Below are 20,682 nucleotides of genomic sequence, written 5' to 3' on the forward strand. Positions count from 1 at the left end.
GCAATTTTGCTTAGAACTAATAGTTGAAGATGCATTTAGTACCTTTTTAATGCACATTTGCCCGCTGGTTGCTAATGAGATTGGACTATTTTTGGCTAGGAGCTTCACTGACCAACTGCGGAAGATCTCAAAGGATGCCGGGATGCCTATTCAGGGCCAGCCCTGTTTTTGTAAATATGCCCAAGGAGCGGACAGCGTGGAGCCCATGTTTAAGCACCTGAAGATGTCTTACGTGGGTCTCCAGCTTATTGTGGTTATCCTGCCTGGCAAAACGCCTGTCTATGGTAAGCGTGTGCAATTTGACATCATATATCCTGTTGTCTTTGATGGTAATTTGCTGTATTCCCCCCCCCCACACACACACACACAGCCGAGGTAAAGCGAGTGGGAGACACCCTCCTCGGCATGGCCACCCAATGTGTTCAGGTGAAGAACGTCGTCAAGACCTCCCCACAAACTCTCTCCAACCTCTGCCTCAAGATCAATGCCAAGTTAGGAGGCATCAACAACGTCCTGGTTCCTCACCAAAGGTTAGAATACTTTAGAAATCTTATGGTTTTGTCTGTCTTTGGGTTGGATGTCTAGTATGTTTATGCTCGGCAATATGAGGTAACATAATAAAGGGGACCTATTATGCTTTTTCCTAGTTTTCTGACCTATAACTGTTGTTACAATCTTGTATCATATGAGAAAACATCATTATGTTTGCTCATTTGGAAGCAAGCCTTGTAAGACGTTTCGGGTGGCTCTGCACAATGTTTTATAAAGTGTGCAGCGCCATCTTAACACAGACCAGAACTTCCTTATGTGGGCATAAGCTGCAGGCCTGCCTTCCCTCAGTTTTGTTTGGGTGAGGGAAAGCTAACTTGTCTGAAGAGGCAAGCATCAGATAGGAGTGGTTGGAGTTACTGATTCCCAGCCAGCCAGCAAGCGAAAAATATGGGACCGTTTTGTGAAGCTGGACTATCCGTCAAACTGTTGCTAAAGTTCAACACATTTCCAATGTTACTTGGTCGTGAAGAATCAGAAGAACATGCTCTAAGTATCAATTTCAGTGTCCTGTTTTATTTTGTGTACGTAATCAGACAAAATGAGCTCGGCAGCTGTCAGGAAGTCCTTGGGATTGCGACCACACAGTGTGTTACACGGTAACACAGTCGCAGTGTTATGGGGGTGTACCCGGAGGACGTCTCGGGTGGACTAAATGAAACAGACTATTTGGGCGGGAAGCAGGAAATTACTGGAAATCAGGAAAGCTTTCTGCGGGTTATCGTGTGTAGCTGCTTTATTGGTGCTCACAACTCGATACAAAGGGATAATAATGAGCATGATAGGTCCCTTTTAAAATAAACATGGCACTTTTCTATCACAGTAAAAGAAGCATCATGCGTTTCATGCCAATCTGTGTCAATAATAAAGGGCTGGACAATATTGGTATCTGTAAGAAAGCCAATATTGAGCATCTCTAGTTATTGTTGGTTAAAGTAGCATTCATTTTTTTGTTTCTTAAATCTCCTTAATTCCTTCTCATTCAGGCCCTCCGTGTTCCAGCAGCCTGTCATCTTCCTGGGTGCAGACGTCACACACCCTCCAGCGGGTGACGGGAAGAAGCCATCCATTGCGGCAGTGGTAGGCAGCATGGACGGCCACCCCAGCCGTTACTGCGCTACAGTCCGAGTCCAAACGTCCCGGCAAGACATGTCCCAGGTTTCTATATCTTATTTATTTGAAACATTCTTAAGGAAAGGGGTACTTTTCTGTAATAACGAGAAGCTAGATGGAGGTACATTGCTTACTTTTCTGTGAATTATTTACTTCCTAATTGACACATTATGGTCTCTTTAGGAGCAGCTCTTCAGTCAGGAGGTCATTCAAGATCTGACCAACATGGTGCGGGAGCTGCTGATCCAGTTTTACAAGTCCACTCGCTTCAAGCCCACGCGCATTATCTATTATCGCGGTGGCGTGTCTGAGGGCCAGATGAAACAGGTGCCATGTTATATGCATCTATAGGCAAGACTGGATATTCCAGTTCAATGTATTCAGCCTACCTTATTCATTTGTTGGCTTTCTCTTCATTCTTAGGTAGCGTGGCCGGAGCTCATAGCCATCAGGAAGGCGTGCATCAGTCTGGAGGAAGACTACCGACCCGGAATCACCTACATCGTGGTTCAGAAACGTCATCACACCCGTCTTTTCTGCTCCGACAAGGCCGAGAGGGTCTGTATGGCACATTATTAATTTATTTATATACAATATATTATTGCATTTTCCACGACTATAAGTTGCATTAGTGAAAAATGTGTCATTAAGAGGGGAAAAAGTCACACTGGACTTAAAGTTGCAGTCATTTAGACATGTATTTCACAAAACTAGACATTTAATTTTGAAAAGCAAGTGATTAAACTACACAATAGCACATCGAAGAACAGTCTGAATGGGTGTTCAGTATATTAACTTAACACATTAAGGATTCCAGCTAGCACTAAACAAGGACCTGATCTCATTCCACTTCATTAAACCCCTTGATTTCTTCCTCGGTTGTCACAAGCCTACAGCACCCTCTTGTGGCTGTTGACGGTAATGTAACATTTAAAAACAGCATTGAACCTCTTGTGCTGAGGTTCCACTATCAGTCGTACCTTTCTCTTCAGCACCCTGGAATAGACTTTCCCAAGGATGCTAAGGAGTGTGATTCCCCCCTATAGTTGGAACACACCCTGACATGATGTGCATGTGTTAATTACTCTATAAATTGTAACATAATTAATGAATAAATTAGTTACCACTGTTATGTGCTATTTTTGACAGTCCTAATTAGGGATCGACCGATATGTTTTTTTTCGGGTCAATGCCGATACCGGGTCGCGGGGGTGCTGGAGCCTATCCCAGCTGTCTTTGGGCGAGAGGCAGGGTACACCCTGGACTGGTGGCCAGCCAATCACAGGGCACATATAGACAAACAACCATTCACACTCACATTCATACCTATGGACAATTTGGAGTCGCCAATTAACCTAGCATGTTTTTGGAATGTGGGAGGAAACTGGAGTACCTGAAGAAAACCCACGCATGCACGGGGAGAACATGCAAACTCCACACAGAGATTCGCCGAGGGTGGAATTGAAGCCTGGTCTCCTAGCTGTGAGGTCTGCGCGCTAACCACTACACCGCCGTGCCGCCCGAATAAATATTCAACCATGTGCAAAACATTTCTGTCGTAGTGTAAGTTTTATCTTTCATCGATATGATGACTGTTGCGGGGTCCTTTGCAACACATAGATGCCCGGCTGATGCCTGTCTGTAAATCATGCGGCGGAAAAATATATCGGCGAACCCACGCGTGTATCGGCCGATACCGATTCAAGTAAAAAACGTAAATATCGTCCGGCCGATGTATCGGTCGATCCTTAGTCCTAATTTTTTTTATATAAGCCACACCTAACAACAAACCCCAGGATCAGTTAAACTATTGAAACAAAAGAACAACTTATAGTACTTTTTTTTTTTACACATGGTTTTTTAAACTTGCCTGTGTTCCTTTCCAGGTTGGGAAGAGTGGTAACGTCCCAGCTGGCACCACTGTGGATAGCACCATTACACATCCGTCCGAGTTTGACTTCTATCTGTGCAGCCATGCTGGGATTCAGGTGTGAGACAGTACTTTTTGTAGAGGATTCTCTTAAAGTGAACTTCAGAGTACATTCATTATTGAAAGGCAATTGAAGCAAACGTGTGGTTTGGCATAAGTCATTTATAATGCAATGGAATCATTAGCTTCCTTTTGAATTTCATTTATTGATATGCAACATTTTTAGCGATTGAATTTACTTACTTCCACATTTTCCTCCAGGGAACCAGTCGTCCGTCCCACTACCACGTCCTGTGGGATGACAACTGTTTCACGGCCGACGAACTGCAGCTCCTCACTTACCAGCTGTGCCACACATACGTCCGCTGCACGCGCTCCGTCTCCATCCCGGCACCGGCTTACTACGCCAGGCTGGTGGCTTTCCGTGCCCGATACCATCTAGTGGACAAAGACCATGACAGGTAAGGAAGCATGAAGTCGACCCAGTCGGTGTTTATAATTGAAACGGAACCAGTTTATGTTGAAAAGACCAACTCAAGTCCTGGTCCATCGGGTTCTTTAGTACTAGAATTGGCCCATAATGGATAACCGCTAACAACCCAAACCGACCTTGTTTTGTTTTGCAGCGCTGAGGGCAGCCATGTGTCCGGCCAGAGTAACGGTCGCGACCCTCAGGCTTTGGCCAAGGCGGTTCAGATCCACTATGACACCCAGCACACCATGTACTTCGCCTGAACTCGCCAGTTGACACACGTGGACTTCCTCCACATCCTGTCTCTTATCATTTGCCAGTCTCTCTCTCTCTCTTCTTTTCCTTCTCGTCTCATCTTTCTTACTGTACTCGCGTTTTCATATTTCCAAAAATCTGCACCAAAGCGGCTCTTTGACGGGGGGTTTTCCGCCGTGTCCCTGACGTCCGGTAGTAGCTTTTAGAACGGAATAAGCTCTCTTTATCCGGCGTTTTCCCTCGTCTAGCCGCCTTTTTTTTTTTTTTTTAAACCAGCAATCGAGCACTGCAAACCGTAGGGGTTTCCAATGCACAGAAGAAAATGAAACCAACCATAACACGCATACTATTAATTGAGCCATTATTTTTTTGCGTTTTGTTGTGTTAATTTTTTTTTTTTTTTTTCTATCTTGAATGTCTGCACTCGTGTTTTTTTTAAACATACACTGAGCAAATGGAGTGTTCTTCTTACGCACCGATTTCGCTCTCCCAGCTAAGCAGGACTCTGATCTACTTTTTACCTCAAAGCCCATCAGGGCAAAAATCTGTCACAAGGTCTTGGGTTTTATTGGGTGGTCGGGAGGGAACTCATATGAAGAGATGGAGGGGGGGGGCTGACCTTTTGAGAATGATATATATATAAATATATATATATTATATTTTTTCCTTTTTATGAGCGTGTGTTTTAACCTTTTTCTCCTTCAGTCTTTTACAAAATGAGGTGACCTGGGTGTCCCATACCCATTAACACTTTCCTCCCATCTTTTACGAAAGTGTATACAAGTGAGCGTATGTGTGTGTGTGTGTGTGTGTGTGATTGTGTATCTCTGTATATACGTGTACCTTTTTTGTTTGTGCGTGTGCACGTGCTTTCATGGCAGGCCACTGAATTGTAAAGGGAAATTGAGGAGATAACTGCTGTAAATGCCTCATTTGTTGTTGTTTTTTTTTTTTTTTCTATTCACACATACAGTACATATAAACGTATATATTTACATCTCTAGAGCAGCTTTGAGAGACTTTAAACCGGCCGTGGCTATTTCCAGCAATCCTGGGTCGATTTATGAATTGAAATCGAAAATCCTTTTTAGTTACACGTTGACAATAATTAGCGGTTTGGCTTGATGAAATTCTGGTTGTGATGTAGCAGTGAGGTTATTTAAAAGCAGTGTTTGATCTTTATATTTTTAGTAGTATCGTACTGCTGGACATTTGACCTTTTTAAGTCATTTCAAGGTCCCACAAACCGGATTAGTTTTCCTTTTCTATCTTATAGGTCTCCTTTTTTTGCAAATACTGGCCAATTCATTGCACTGACCCGGGATGCGAGGCAAGCAACAGAGGGCACTCTCGATCTCTTATTATTAACCTTTATGCATTTATACATACGAATCAACAAAGCAGATTTGTAAAAATTTTAATATAAAGACGTTTTGTGGTTATCTTAAAAACTGTTGTTTAGAATCTAGTGCTATTGTCGTTGTTGTTGTTATCGTTGTTGTAACTATTGTGATTTTGAGATGTTTTTAAGCGTGAGCCTTTCAGAAGTAGTAAGTTTATGGGCTGCCGGTCAGGGGGAGAAGGGTGGAATTTTTTTTTTTTTGTAGCATCCCAGCTAATGGCGAGAAGACCCCCCCCCCTCCTGGATGGATGAAACTCATGCTTCCTTTTTTTTGTTGGTCCAGGGACGATTGTGGGGGCGTTTGTGTAGCACTCCAGAGTGATACAACAGATCTGCCTGTGTGTGTCACTCTGCTGGTTTTTCACCAGACAGATGGAGACAATCAGGGATCGTATTTGTAGTGAAGCTAGAGTGGGCAATTTTTTTTTTTTTAAGCGGTCTGCGATAGGGTGATGAGATCAATTTCCTAACCTTTTTTTTTATTATTATTACTCTGTGTGTATTTTCAAGTATACCCCCTCTTTAAAAGTCTTTACTATCTAAGTGTTTTTCTTATTGTTATTATGAATTTTTAACACTGGATTGAACGAACAATCACAAAAACACTCATAAAATCACTTCTTGCCTCCGGTAGTTGCACAAACTTTTTTTTATTTTTAATTTTTTTGGATAGACGAGCGTCGGAGGGGAAAAGTGTCGACGTTCACGCCTCGTCAGGCGGGCACAGCTCGACGTAAAAACCCTTTTGTAATAAACCACCCGTAAAGCAGCAGGTTTATTATGAATGAGTTTGAGCGGCTTACCTGTCGAAGGCGTGCGCGTTGGCGTTGTCCACATCACTGCATGCGATAAACGTCTCCATCACGTGCACTCTTGTCTTTTTTTTTTTTTTTTTTTTTTACGAAGCAAAAGTGGTTTCATGTTCATCTGATCTGCAGAATCGAAGCTCCAGTTTGATTTAAAAAAACTACATTGTGGTTTTTTTTTTTTTTGCGCAAAGCAATATATAACCCAGTTCTACTGTCAAAAATGTGGAAAGACAAAGCTGTAACTCTTAGCATTGTGGTTTATTTTTATTTTTTTTATGAATTGCTCTGCTGTTGTCCCTGTATATTTTTTTTTCATGTGTTTTTAATTTGCTTGTATCAATCAGTGGGGATGTGCATTTGGTGGTATAGTTACGTAGGCTTTTAGGTGATTTTCTTTATCTTTGCTCGCCTGCATGCCAGACTATTAACACAAAAACAAAAAAAAAGAGAAAAAAAAATTTGGAATCATATTTATAATGATAAAGAAAAAGTATAAAGGTTGTTTTTTTGGTGTAAATGTTTATCACTTTGTTGGGACTGTTTAGGCTAGCAATATCTGTTATCAATCTCTTTTAATGTGTTTTTTAAAGATTCCCACACAAATGTCAGTAATTTTTAGCGTCTGACAAAGAGGTGCAGGGGGGTCTGATCTTCAGGTCGTGTTCAAATTCAAAACGAGGTACTTTCTTCGGACACGGACCCGTAAGAAGATCAAACCCCAAACCCATCTCCTCTTTGCCAGGCCTCAGTATAAGTGAGCGTCCATATTGTCTCCTTCTTCCTGGTTTCTACCTGTGGGCCAAGCCTCCTTTTTTCTGGTGCAGGGGTCTCTCTCCGAGTCTCTCCTGTCTTTACGGCAACCCTCACTAAAAAAAAAATCACAAAAGAGTTACCTCTTTAACTAAAGTTATTTCTATCCCAATGGGGAGAGCATGAAATAAAAAAAAAAAACTTTAAAATTCCTTACACTTTGATATATCACTATCTTAAAAGGAGTATTTTATGAAAATGTCTTTTTTTTTGAGGGGGGTCATTTTTAGCTCTGCTCTACATTTTTTTTGTTCTTTAATAGCAATACAAAGGATCGGAATGCTTCAATTCGATGAATGGAGCGCCGATTCTTTTTGAGCAGTAGAGGTGGAGCATGTTATAGACCCCGCCCCCTTGCATTGGGCCATTCACATGGTATTGCTATAAGAAATGCTCAAATACATTTTTTGTTTTAGCCTGCAGGGAACTCTTGTGTTAATGTGCAAAGTAATAAATTGGTATTTTATGCCTTTAACATTGATTGCGTTTTTCTATTATTTTTGCCAGTAATGTTAAATTACAGACATTTGCCGCTTGCCATATGCCTCTTATGTGTGCTGAATTGGGTAATGCAAGTGTAAAAGTGACTATAGGGGTGTTATTTCATGTCTAGAGGTCTCTAATTACATTTAGAACAGGTTTTCTATGCCCTTCATAAAACCATTAAATTAATGAATAAGGAAACATACTTGAGTGGTTAGCACGCAGACCTCACAGCTAGGAGACCAGGGTTCAATTCCACCCTCGGCCATCTCTGTGTGGAGTTTGCATGTTCTCCTCGTTCTCCCCCATGCATGCCCTCCCACATTCCAAAAACATGCTAGGTTAATTGGCGACTCCAAATTGTCCATAGGTATGAATGTGAGTGTGAATGGTTGTTTGTCTATATGTGCCCTGTGATTGGCTGGCCACCAGTCCAGGGTGTACCCCGCCTCTTGCTCAAAGACAGCTGGGATAGGCTCCAGCACCCCCCGCGACCCTTGTGAGGAAAAAGCGGTAGCAAATGAATGAATGTTACATTAGAGACATTTGCCACTTGTCTCTTCTGTGTGCTGTATTGGGTAATGCAAGTGTAAAAGTGACTATAGGGGTGCTATTTCATGTCTAGAGGTCTCTAATGACATTTAGAACAGCTTTCAAACAGGTTTTCTATGCCCTTCATAAAACCATTAAATTAATGAATAAGGAAGCATACTTGAGTATATACTCGAGTGGTTAGCGCGCAGACCTCACAGCTGGGAGACCAGGGTTCAATTCCACCCTCGGCCATCTCTGTGTGGAGTTTGCATGTTCTCCCCGTGCATGCGTGGGTTTTCTCCGGGTACTCCGGTTTCCTCCCACATTCCAAAAACATGCTAGGTTAATTAGCGACTCCAAATTGTCCATAGATATGAATGTGAGTGTGAATGGTTGTTTGTCTATATGTGCCCTGTGATTGGCTGGCGACCAGTCCAGGGTGTACCCCGCCTCTCGCCTGAAGACAGCTGGGATAGGCTCCAGCATCCCCCCGTGACCCTAGTGAGGATAAGCAGCAGAAAATGAATGAATTAACTTCAGTTATCACAGTCGGGTCTGGAAAGAAACAAGGTAATACTGCATATCCATCTATCCATATATGGGCATATATATTATTTGTAACTTTACTGTAATTGTGATTTGACATCTATGCGTATTAATGTGACTTTACAGGCTCGGGCCAAATTGTTTGATATCGGAGCCCATGCCCTCTGCTTTAAAAGGCAGCAGCTATACCATTACACCAACAGTGACTAAGAGGTGAGTTGGTGAATTCAGCCATTTTATTTGCTAATTCTGCTGCTTGCTGTCAATCATTGTGACAAGAAAGTGTGACTGATTACCTTTGTTGACATTATTTGGCGGCATTATTTTTTCTGTTGTATTTTAACAACCAATAACAAGCAGTGCAATATGCAATAAGCAGTTCGAAACCCCCGCGTCAAATAAATATGTTTACTGTCCTGCATCACATGACCATCCCCCCCACCACGACCCCTTGCGTTCCCGTCCTGCTTCCGTTGTCCCAACTTGTTGTCATGACCACTGTTACCTAGGCAAGCAGAGCAGAGCCACAGGAGAAAGGAAACCTGAAACAGATCTTGGCGCCATGATGTTTAATTCATTAGCATGTTGAGGTTTTAGAGTACATAATGCAGGTGAGATATAAAACCGTTATTAAATGTGATTTATATTGAATAAACAATACCATTACATCGAGCAAAATAAAGAGCAAAATCACTTCCTGGGTGATGCTGTCATAGAAAATAGAAAGTGAAAAGCTCAAACCAAATAAACATAGTACAAGGGTAAAACTGTAATGACAATGTTATGTTGTCTTTGTGTTAAGTGATCCACGAATGGTAACTGTTCGATGCCCATGTATCAATTCCTGCCTGCCTTTTGTTACCCCCTTCTTACTCTCCTCCCACCCTCAGCATCTGTGTGTTTTTTGGGGGGTGTTCAGTGCTGCCTCCTGTGAGCAAGGGGGGGGAGGGTAAAGCCAAGCGGCTGAAGTGGATTCATCAAGGCTCGGATCCCTGAGTGCTTGTTGTCCACATCGTTCAATGGATTCAGTGGAGATAGCTTCTTTTCTGGAGGATTTTTTTTTTTTTTTTTTGTAATTTTTGGCTTGAAACTTGAAATACCGAACTCTATTTCAGACCTGGACCTGGACTCGGGCTTCTACTGGTCACAGGTGGCTGCACAGCGACTGGCTACTCAATAATGTATTGAGTCAAGCTCCGGAATGAGAAAGAGGAGAAAGTGAGTGGGGTCTGTTATCAGGAGAAAGTGGGATCGATTAATTCAGGAAAAGAAAATAAAGTGGACTTAATCATCATCATCATCATCCGTTGGTGTCGTCATGGTGAACACCGGCATGCAACTCATCAGCTTCACCTGTGCCGTAACGGGCTGGATCATGGCCATCGCCGTCACCGCTTTGCCTCAGTGGAAGGTGTCGGCCTTTATCGGCAGCAACATCCTGACATCGGAAATCAAATGGGAAGGAATCTGGATGAGTTGCATCTACCAGACGACGGGTCACATGCAGTGTAAGACGTACGACTCCATGCTGGCGTTGCCGCCTGACATCCAGGCCGCACGCGCTCTCATGTGTTTGGCCATTTTCATGGGCTGGCTCTCCTGCACCGTGTCCTGCTGCGGAATGAAGTGCACCACCTGCGCCGGAGATGACCGCCAAGCCAAGGCGGCAATCTCGCTTTCCGGCGGGATTCTTTTCATCCTGACTGGACTGTGTGTTCTCATTCCTGTGTCCTGGACCGCTAACACCGTCGTGCAGGATTTCTACAACCCCAACATTCCCGTGATGCATAAACGAGAGCTAGGTCAGGCTATTTACCTCGGGTGGGCTGCTGCGGTTATTTTAATGATAAGCGGAGCCGTGTTAAGCAGCACGTGTCCCCTTATGGAGAGTGGGGGCGGGTACCGCAGGGGGTACGTGGGCCGCAGCTTTGCTAACTCACCTGCTTCTGCTCCAAATCTACCGAAATCCATCACATCCAACAGTTTGCCACTTAAAGAGTACGTGTAGGGGGACAGCACTTTTTAGTTAGTTACCATGATTAATATTTGAATTCACATATTTCGCCTGATTGATGTATTTAATTGACTTATTATCCTCATGATTTTAACAGCACAACAAATGTTTGTGTAGGTGTGGATGTACTGCAACTGTTCTGATCATTGTGTGTGTGAACTACCCAAATATACAGCTTGGGAACTTTGTCCATCCAATCATGCAGCTCCTTTTCTAACACCGTTTCTTCAGTCCATTTTCTTCAACTTAGCAAGACTCCATGAAGAAGAACACTTTGCAAAGTGTATCTGAAATAAGAAAGAAGCTGTGAGTACATCTGCTTACTTAACTTTATTTAAAGTATGTTGTTTGCGCTTCCTAAAATATTTTGACATTAAGGTGAATGTCAAAAACCCATAATATATAATACATAAATGCAAATATTCATTCGTTTTCTACCGCTTATCCTCCCAAAATGTTATTATTTGTTGTGTTATAAATATTCTTAAAATGTTATATTATAACATATAACATATGCCGAGAGCTGATTTTTTGTTTTTTAATTTAAATCAAATTTGCAACCAAATTGCCCCCGGGGTACACTTTGGACACCTTTATTCCCATATTACATTTTCACAACCAAATTCTTAAAATGTTATTCATTGATTCATTTTCTACCGCTTTTCCTCACGAGGGTCATGGGGGGGGGGTGCTGGAGCCTATCCCAGCCGTCTTCAGGCGAAAGGCGGGGTACACCCTGGACTGGTCGCCAGCCAATCACAGGGCACATATAGACAAACAACCATTCACACTCACATTCATACCTATGGACAATTTGGAGTCGCTAATTAACCTAGCATGTTTTTGGAATGTGGGAGGAAACCGGAATACCCGGAGAAAACCCACGCATGCACGGGGAGAACATGCAAACTCCACACAGAGATGGCCGAGGGTGGAATTGAACCCGGGTTTCCTAGCCGTGCAGCCCTAAATGCAAGTATATTAAACTAAATTCTTATCAATGTAATATATATAAGTAAGAATAAAAAAAATACATTTTACAGTATTCCTGCTACTTTTTCCAGGTGAAACAGCGACCTCTGCTGTTACATAATTAAATTACAATACAAAAATGTGGCCTGCAGTTGACCACTACATGAATTTGAAGCTGTTTGTGAGTTGGTGGTGTAGTATAAGCTCATTAAATAACTATTCAAGTGACCACTGATGGATATTCACCTGTGATGTGATCTTCCATAGTGGGAGTGTCCATGTCTTTCCATCTTTTAGCAGAAGATTCCACAAGGGATAGGTTGTCTGTACTTAACGTGCGGAGAAGAGTCTTCCTTCTCAAGAATCTGAACACAGGAGTTGAGGAATGATACGAAAAAAACCCAACAACAACCAACACCACATTGATGCAAATCCTAAACAAGGATACTGTTGTTGATAGTGACGTTCTGCATCCTGCAACCACTCCAGCATGTCAGCGACTGATGGGATGATGTCCGAGCGCTCGGTTACAGTCGGAAGATCCAGACCGTCTGCGTTCTGCTCGTATAAATGGACGACTGTTGAGACCTGGTTGCTAATGGCATCTCTCACCGACTGGAGTGAAGCCCTATGGGAAAAATGACAAAGGTTCATTTATGTTGTATGTAATTGGCCCGGTCATCATTATGCCACTGCAAACTACAATCACATTAATAAACTGAAATGTCACATAAAATATTACGACTTTATTCTCGTAAATTACGATTTTTTTTCCTCATAAATTTCTGATTTCATTCTCGAAATCTCAATTTATTTTAATACTCTGTCATAACAGACACAATGACATATAATATTATGACTTCATTATCATAAATTTAGGGCTTTACTCTCATAATATTCTGACTTTTCCCTTAAATTTATGATTTTTTTCTTCTCATAACTAGATGACTTTGTTTTTGAAAATTTATGGCTGCTTTTTCTCGTAAATTTACAACTTTATTCTCGGAATATTACAATTTTTTCTTGTAAATTTACGACTTTATTCTCACAAGCTCAGATTATTTTAATACTCTGTCATAACAGACACAATGGCATGTAATATTATGACTTCATTATCATAAATTTAGGGCTTTACTCTCATAACATTCTGACTTTTCCCTTAAATTTATGACTTTTTTTTCCTTGTAACTATTTGACTTTATTCTTGAAAATTTATGGCTGCTTTTTCTCGTAAATTTACAACTTTATTCTCGGAATATTACAACTTTTTCTCGTAAATTTACGACTTTATTCTCACAAGCTCAGATTATTTTAATACTCTGTCATAACAGACACAATTACATGTAATATTATGACTTAATTATCATAAATCTAGGGCTTTACTCTCATAACATTCTGACTTTTCCCTTAAATTTATGACTTTTTTTCCTCGTAACTATTCGACTTTATTCCTTTAAATTTATGGCTGCTTTTTCTCGTAAATTTACAACTTTTCTCGTAAATTTACGACTTTATTCTCACAATCTCAGATTATTTTAATACTCTGTCATAACAGACACAATGACATGTAATATTATGACTTCATTATCATAGATTTAGGGCTTTACTCTCATAATATTCTGACTTTTCCCTTAAATTTATGACTTTTTCTCTTGTAACTATTTGACTTTAATCTTGAAAATTTATGGCTGCTTTTCCTCGTAAATTTACAACTTTATTCTCGGAATATTACAACTTTTTCTCGTAACTGTTCATTAGGATATGTGTGGCTCCTGAACCACTTACATCTTCTCATGCAGTTTGCATAGCACTACATCCATGGCTTGCAGGAGCTTGAAACGCAGCAGCTCCTCCACGTCTGGAAAGTCTTTAAGCGGCGTGTTGGAGATCTGGACGTTGGAAAGGGCCCTCGACTGTTCTGTCAAGTTCTCCAGGGAAGACACCAGAGGGATGCACTCAGCCACCACTTTCGTCCACAGTTGTTGGTTGCTTTCCACACAACGGAAGCTTCTCTTCAATGCTTGATGAAGGGTTAGAAGTGCCGATTTAAACATTTTTAAGCGGATATTAAAGATTTTACCTCGACTTCGAGGTGACAGGAACACACGGGAACCTTGGCTTTTCTTTAAAAAATAACATATGTTAAATAATAACGAATATTAGAATCAAATTAGAAACGTAACCATGTTGCTTGTAGACCATTTCCGGGTACGGGCGCGGAGTTTATGACGTTGTGCACTCCTATTGGTCTAGGTCTACGGGAAATTACGTTAGTAACCCGCGAGGTGATTGGTTTATTTTGGATGGTAACTCCTCCCCGCGCGGCGGTTTGAAAAACGCTTTTGAAGACCCAACCGAGTGGAAAAGTCGAACGAAGATAACAGGTAATAGATTACTCTAAATATGTATGAATTGTACCGAAAATGCTACATTATATTTAAAACGATACGTTTTTAAAACATGAAATACTTCTCAGTCTTTACCAAACAATTAAGAAGCCGGGAAGGTTGTAGCTAGCTCACTCGTAGGGAAGTTGAGACGAGTATTAGTTAGCTCAGCTAGCTAGCTAGCTAGCTACGCCATTACACGAATGATTTGTTTTGTATGTTTAAAATAACGTGCTGTTTTTCCTATATTTAGTCATGGCTCCCTCGAAAAGAACCAACAGGAAAGACAATATAAAGACTGCCAAACTGGAAGCATTTCTGGAGGATTTTGACAGCGAGGGTAAATATATTTAGGTTCTGGTTATTGTTGTGCTCATCCACCACTGTTTTTAAGTCCCCCAATATGATACCCGCATGTAATCCATACTGTGTCAACAATACTATCCATTGTTTTCACAGTCGAAACCCGACTTTTTCAAATGAGGGAAAGGAAGCACCAGCTGTTGAAAGATGTTGACAACCACTATAACATGGCTCTCGTTAAAATACCCAAGGCTGTCAGGCAAATGAACTGGCTGGAATATTTCAGTAAGTATGTCTTTTGTTCTCAGAACTGGAAACCTAAAATCTACAAAAATCCGACAACAACAACAATTATTAATGACAATATAGGGTATTAGCACATCGCACATCACAAGCTTGTTTTTTTTATCATCTGTGCAGAGGCTGAGGAAGTCAAATCACTACAAGTGGATGATGTAATGGTAAGACTCTATTTCCATGTATCACCATTTACTCTGTGATTCTTGTTAACTTTTTCATCGCCATTGTCCGTTCCCAGAGGGAAGCGGAGGCCGCAGTTGTAGAGAATGTTGTGGCCGAGGACTACACAGTCAAGAAAACAGTCAAGAGAAGTATGACAGATGTCCAGGAAGGACACATTTGCATACTACTGTCCACCTGAGAGTGAACAAGTTTAGTAAATGCATGTGCATTAAGTTTTTTTCTTTTTTTTGTGTGTCTACAACCCAAAGTTACAAAGACAAAGGGTGGGGCAAAATCCAGTTCTGGAGACGAAATCGCCCCGAGTACTTTGAGGAAGGTAATTTAATTTGTCATTTTAATTGATGCACACGGAAAACAAAGTGGTGGCTGTGCAGGATCTGTATGTTGTATGTAACCACTTGACGTCAATGTAGGGGAAAACGACAAGGAAGCCCCCAACTACGTCAAAACGAGCAAAGGCTCGCCGAGTCAGCCAGCAAAACACTTCCATCAGACGGTAAGACTGTTTTTTCTTGTTACGGTGACTAAGCAGGCTTGCCAGTATAGGCGGTCGTCGGTTTACAAACGAGTTTTAGTCTAAGTTGGAACTTGCACCAGAATTAACTCAGAAGTCTCTTACACTGTACACAGAACACATGGACATAAAATACAATAACTAAAATACAAAATTAAATGGTAACGAAAAGTGAAAAACTCCTTACTTTTATCCCTGTGGTTGTTGTTGTACATTGTTCATATTTGATGTCATCTATTTATTCTCCACATTATTATTTATTATTATACGGGAGCCAATTTCACTGCTGTTATTGTGCAATAAAGAAAGTCTGTATCTATCTATCTATCCATATATCTATCCTACAGTCTTAAAATATTGTGTTAAAATGTCATACACGCCTGTTACACGTGAAGATGAAATAGTCTGTACCTGACGTTTGCCGTCTTTGCATTTAGATCATCCAGGAAGGCCTTGGTCACCCCTGCCAGGACTTTGCTTGACTCCTCTTTGTTGATGGGCCCGACTCCTCTCATCACGCCACGCTTCGACCCAAGGTAACCTCGACGGCTGCAGCAGGAACTCTTCACGACCTCGTTCTGTAGCGTAAACACAGATCAGCAACACACTCTTGAGAACACGTTTTATGAGACGTTTTATGAACGGTTCATGCTCACCTTTCAAGCTTTCTGCTCCCCAGGCTTCCCAAGACCCCCGCTGTGAGAGTCCCTCGCCACAAGGAAAGAGTCTACAGCATTTCAGTCAATGGCTCTCCCGTCATGGCAGCCAACCACGAAGTTGTTGTGAACATCCCACTCGGTAACGGAGAGGTGAGTGCACATTTCTCTCATCCTGGAGTCTTTAAAAAAAAATAATAATCCTGGCTTTATACACTGTCATGTTTTGTTTCAGAGTATGCCACTGATGGCCAGCCAGATCAGCTCCATGGACCTCTCCATGCTGGATGAAACAGCCTTGAGGAGCATACGCCATTTTGTGGTACACTTTATTTATGGACAGTTTTTTTTTTATTTTTTTATTCAAAATGCATGATGTTTTACTTTTATCCTAATTGACTTTCTCTCCCCTTTCCCAACAGAGTCATATCTCATCACTGACGACTCATCATTGATATTGACGTTTTATTTTTTTCCCGGTATACCTTTTTGTAGTCAAGATAAGAGCCTCAGCTCTTCTAAACTCAAAAGGGGCCGTCTCATTTGAATAGCATGTGTGGCGTTTGTGTCCCACTGGGCTTTGTCACAACTGTTATCTGCTGCTTTAAATGTTGGTTGTATGTCGTTTCATACGCTTGTAAATAGAAAAGATTGGAACACCAACTAAAAAGTGTGATGTTTGTTGTCAAAATGCATTCAACTGTTAAATGTAGCTGTTGTACTTCATGATGACCGCCACTAGATGGCAGCATTTAGTCACAGTGTATTACAGCGGTTGCTGAGAAGCTGATTCTCAATGCATTTTGAAAGCAGTTTTTTTTTCCCCCCACCCCTTGAGGTAATTTGTTTTTGTGTACTATTTTTTTCTTTTAGAATTAAACACTTTATGTATGTTTTGAAGTTACCTTGTCCTTTCATGACTTTGTTTGCACAGAGGGATGTTAGCGAGTGGCGTGACATGGCTGTTGGCAGGAAGTGACAGCTTGTCCTGCTGCTGGCACAAGAACCTGCACTCTCACATCCTTGCACTGCCAATTAGAAGCTCGTTAAGCCTTGAGAGCCTGGATGGGTTCAGACCGACGCCTCACCTTTTGGGCCTTCACAGATAAGCATACAAACTCTTATGCTATTCCTGTTAAAGCTTCCTTTTGAGTCATATGCTACCAAGACACGGGACTGGAACTCTGCCCCAAATAGAGACAGAGCCAGGCCCCTTCCATCTGCAGCCATCTTAAGCACTTCATCATATGCTGTCGCTCACTGTGTAAACGGCTATAGTAAAACCTCCCCCTCCGTCCTCCATATTACTACCGACGACAGATGTTGCGGTCAGCAGTGCGTGCAGTTCATCTCCCTTGTTAGCACAAGTCTTTGCACACCTGCTCTACATATCCAAATGTACCCACTTCTGCCTTGTGAATGGGTTGGATCCTTTTTTTCTTATTCTCTAAGGTGGGTGGAAAATTGCCATTTTGCACGGATGGCTGGGTTTTCAGTCGGCACGCGGGCAATGGTGCAGTGACAGGTGCGGTATGGATGGGGCGGATTTTGAGGTCACGGAGCAACGCTGCCACATAAATCATCCACCGAGATGCGCAGGATGAGGGACTGGAGACGATGTTACATTCACAACATTAGCACGCATTCATAAATGAGTCGTAGTTTGCTATTGCAGTTGCATTTGCTATACAGCGAACCCCCCCCCCCCCACATTCACCATTCACATTGCTAGATTTACTTATTTAAGAAAAATAGTCCATATTGAACGTTTTTATGTAATAAGATAAGCAATAGGCATGAAACCATGATTTTATGATGACAAAGTTTTTGATTGCTAACGTGTTTAGGTGGTAAAATTAGGGCTGTCAACTTTTCCTGTAATATTATGATTTAAATATGATTAATATAAATTTTAACAATAAAAATCTTAATATAATTATTTATATTTAAATATTATTTAAATATGTTTCTCAAATTTGCTACTTTATTCTCAAAATCTCTTATTTTAATACTCCATAACACACGATAAGTAATGGTAAGATTTTATTCTCATAATATTACGTTATTCTTGTGAATTTATGTTTTTTCCCTCGTGAATTTAGAACTTTATTCTCATAATATTCTGAATTTTCTTGGAAGCGTACAATTTTTTTTCTCATATGACTTAATCCTCGTGATTTTACTACTTTACTCTCAAAATCTCATTATTTTAATACTCCATAACAGACATGATGGCACCGAATATTACAACATTATTCTCGTAAATTACAATTTTTTTTCTCAGAAATTTCCGACTTCATTCTCGAAATCTCAATTTACTTTAATACTGTGTCATAAGACATGTAATATTATGACTTCATTTTCATAAATTTAGGGCTTTACTCATAATATTCTGACTTTTCTCTTAAATTTATGATATTTTTTTCTTTTAACTATTCGACTTTATTCTTGTAAATTTATGGCTGCTTTTCCTCGTAAATTTACAACTTTATTCTTGGAATATTACAACTTTTTCTCGTAAATGTACGACTTTATTCTCACAATCTCAGATTATATTAATACTCTGTCATAATAGACACAATGACACGTAACATTAAGACTTTATTCCTGTACATTTGACTTTTTTTTCTCGTAACTATTCAACTTTATTCTTGTAAATTTATAGCTACTTTTCCTCGTAAATTTAGAACTTTATTCTCGAATATTACAACTTTTTCTCGTAAATTTACGACTTTATTTTCACAATCTCAGATTATTTTAATACTCTGTTGTAATAGACATGATGACCCGGAATATTACGACTTTATTCCTGTAAATTTAGAACTTTATTCTCAAAATCTTAGATTATTTTAATTTTCGTAACAGACATGATGACACGTAAAATTACGACTACCAGTTTTTCCTCCTAAATTTGTCTTTTCTCGTAATATTACAGCATTTTTTGTGTGTAAATTTATGACTATTTTCAAAATCTTGGCATGGGCCAAGGAAATGAAATTTTGGTGCTGATCTAAAATAAGGTTTTGGAATTTTTGCTAGAAGAATCGTACAAAACAAAGCCTAATTTCCTGGTAAATGATGCATCAATCTCACCGAGTCATCCACGTGGAGGAAGCCGGAATCTGGGAATGTTGCGGCTTGATTGGTTTCCCATGCACCCATTAAGAGTGTATTCCTCAACAACGCTATATCCCCCCCCCCCCCCAAACTGCCACAGCCCTTTTTGGTTAATTGAGCTCACAGCCCTGGGGAACCTGCCAAATTTCCCGCCAAGACGGATGAACCTGGTGGGGGCATGTTCTCCTGGAGAAATTAATTCTCCAGCGCGCCGAGGCCCCCCCCCCTATAAACCCCATCCGTCAAGCGCTCCCGTAATCGATTTATTCACGTACTAACATCGCCGCCTGCCACTGTCTCTCACTCAATTCATAGTCAAACAACCAGGGGGTCGACACCCGTCTTTTGTGGGGGGTGGGGGCGAAATGTCTGACTGGTAAATACGAGTGGTGATATATTCTAGACACGTTCATCGGGTGACCAGCAGGGTCCTGATAGTGTTTTGATGACAGGTGGGATGGAAAAGAACATCTGCTGCCATTAAAAAAAAAAAAAAAAAGGAAGACTCGGAAGCAGGAGGTTTACTGATGGCTCAGTGACAAACTTTTCCTTAAGGGCTCTCTGTGCTGCACTCAAAATGAACATATTTATCAGTAGAAGACATGACGGCGGTCGTGTGATATAAACATACATGTGGATGTCACACTGGAGGGGCAGTACGGTGGTTATGTGTCATAAAATAGTGCTCATTCATTTTCAATGCCAAATTTTCAATGCAAAATGCTTCCGGAATAAAAATAGCGATATTTTTCTTGGTTGAGGTCACTAATAAAGAATTTCTAAGATAAAGTATTGGGTCAAAATGGCATCTTATCGGGATGTACAGGGTGTCCACAAGCAAACGCTTCTATCTGAAAGCCTGCCTGCACATTACATTTTTAGACATTTAATATGTTTACAGTTTTGGAATAAAATGTTTTTTTTGTTGCAAATTTATGATTTTTTTTTTCACATGAATTTGCAACTTTCCTTGAAGGTAAATTTACCATTTTTTAAATTCTTTTATTCTTGTTGTAAATTTACAGAATTATTCTTGTAAATTTACAGAATTATTCTCGTAAATTTACAGAATTATTCTCGTAAATTTACAATGTTATTATTGGAAATTTACGTCCTTTTTCCTTGGAAAATTCATGTCTTTATTCTTGTAAAAGTACAATGTTATTCTCAGTTATGTTTTTTTTCTTGTAAATTTACAACGTTATTATTGGAAATTTACGTCCTTTTTCCTTGGAAAATTTACAATGTTATTATTGGAAATTTACATCCTTTTTCCTTGGAAAATTTACAATGTTATTATTGGAAATTTACGTCCTTTTTCCTTGGAAAATTT

General features: G+C 40.6%; 4 protein-coding genes across 10 annotated transcripts in view; 3 read left to right on the forward strand and 1 right to left on the reverse strand.

The window, feature by feature from the left end:
• ago4 (argonaute RISC component 4) overlaps positions 1-7,815 on the forward strand; it is a 22,341-nt gene extending 14,526 nt beyond the window's left edge. For all 3 annotated transcript variants that reach the window (XM_058046507.1, XM_058046508.1, XM_058046509.1), the window contains exons 12-19: positions 100-284; positions 371-530; positions 1,536-1,707; positions 1,846-1,989; positions 2,086-2,220; positions 3,549-3,650; positions 3,854-4,053; positions 4,219-7,815. In XM_058046507.1, coding sequence (XP_057902490.1) covers positions 100-284; positions 371-530; positions 1,536-1,707; positions 1,846-1,989; positions 2,086-2,220; positions 3,549-3,650; positions 3,854-4,053; positions 4,219-4,327 — 1,207 coding nt within the window. In that variant the 3' untranslated portion in view covers positions 4,328-7,815. The remainder of the gene's footprint in view (positions 1-99; positions 285-370; positions 531-1,535; positions 1,708-1,845; positions 1,990-2,085; positions 2,221-3,548; positions 3,651-3,853; positions 4,054-4,218) is intronic.
• On the reverse strand, positions 5,491-16,123 carry airim (AFG2 interacting ribosome maturation factor). 5 transcript variants are annotated; one of them, XR_009119196.1, is made up of 5 exons: positions 13,675-14,134; positions 12,338-12,517; positions 12,136-12,254; positions 11,081-11,204; positions 5,491-8,855 (listed from the first exon to the last, which is right to left on the reverse strand). XR_009119196.1 is itself a non-coding variant. In XM_058046513.1 (5 exons), exons 1-5 carry the CDS (start codon positions 16,007-16,009, stop codon positions 11,164-11,166), a joined length of 597 nt encoding a protein of 198 aa, XP_057902496.1. In that variant the 5' UTR covers positions 16,010-16,123; the 3' UTR covers positions 9,458-11,163. The 5 variants fall into 5 exon arrangements, 2 of the variants coding, with proteins under 2 accessions (XP_057902496.1, XP_057902495.1); XR_009119197.1 differs by lacking the exon at positions 5,491-8,855 and adding an exon at positions 9,458-10,341; XR_009119195.1 differs by lacking the exon at positions 5,491-8,855 and adding an exon at positions 9,458-10,341 and having other exon boundaries at positions 10,423-11,204.
• Positions 7,952-11,215, forward strand: cldn35 (claudin 35). Its single transcript, XM_058046511.1, has one exon. The coding sequence runs from the start codon at positions 10,222-10,224 to the stop codon at positions 10,909-10,911; it is 690 nt and encodes a 229-aa protein (XP_057902494.1). The 5' UTR covers positions 7,952-10,221; the 3' UTR covers positions 10,912-11,215.
• Positions 14,193-17,132, forward strand: cdca8 (cell division cycle associated 8). The gene is made up of 11 exons (XM_058046510.1): positions 14,193-14,273; positions 14,530-14,616; positions 14,736-14,864; positions 15,000-15,040; positions 15,118-15,190; positions 15,311-15,378; positions 15,476-15,558; positions 16,014-16,112; positions 16,256-16,385; positions 16,468-16,554; positions 16,655-17,132. The coding sequence occupies exons 2-11, from the start codon at positions 14,532-14,534 to the stop codon at positions 16,685-16,687; spliced, it is 828 nt and encodes a 275-aa protein (XP_057902493.1). The 5' UTR covers positions 14,193-14,273; positions 14,530-14,531; the 3' UTR covers positions 16,688-17,132.
• The last annotated feature ends 3,550 nt before the right edge of the window (positions 17,133-20,682 follow it).

This window comes from Doryrhamphus excisus, chromosome 14, assembly GCF_030265055.1.
Source record: "Doryrhamphus excisus isolate RoL2022-K1 chromosome 14, RoL_Dexc_1.0, whole genome shotgun sequence".
Taxonomy (NCBI): Eukaryota; Metazoa; Chordata; class Actinopteri; order Syngnathiformes; family Syngnathidae; genus Doryrhamphus; species Doryrhamphus excisus.

Bases quoted from the DNA above. Each gene is read 5' to 3' on its own strand.
- cldn35 (XM_058046511.1), top strand. From the start codon at position 10,222: ATGGTGAACACCGGCATGCAACTCATCAGCTTCACCTGTGCCGTAACG.
- airim (XM_058046512.1), bottom strand. From the start codon at position 13,943: ATGTTTAAATCGGCACTTCTAACCCTTCATCAAGCATTGAAGAGAAGC. The intron at 12,518-13,674 runs GTAAGTGGTTCA...TTTTTCCCATAG, and splicing joins TGCAAACTGCATGAGAAGAT to GGCTTCACTCCAGTCGGTGA. The intron at 11,205-12,135 runs GTGAATATCCAT...TTCTTATTTCAG, and splicing joins TATGGAAGATCACATCACAG to ATACACTTTGCAAAGTGTTC.
- cdca8 (XM_058046510.1), top strand. From the start codon at position 14,532: ATGGCTCCCTCGAAAAGAACCAACAGGAAAGACAATATAAAGACTGCC. The intron at 15,041-15,117 runs GTAAGACTCTAT...GTCCGTTCCCAG, and splicing joins TACAAGTGGATGATGTAATG to AGGGAAGCGGAGGCCGCAGT. The intron at 15,559-16,013 runs GTAAGACTGTTT...CTTTGCATTTAG, and splicing joins CAAAACACTTCCATCAGACG to ATCATCCAGGAAGGCCTTGG.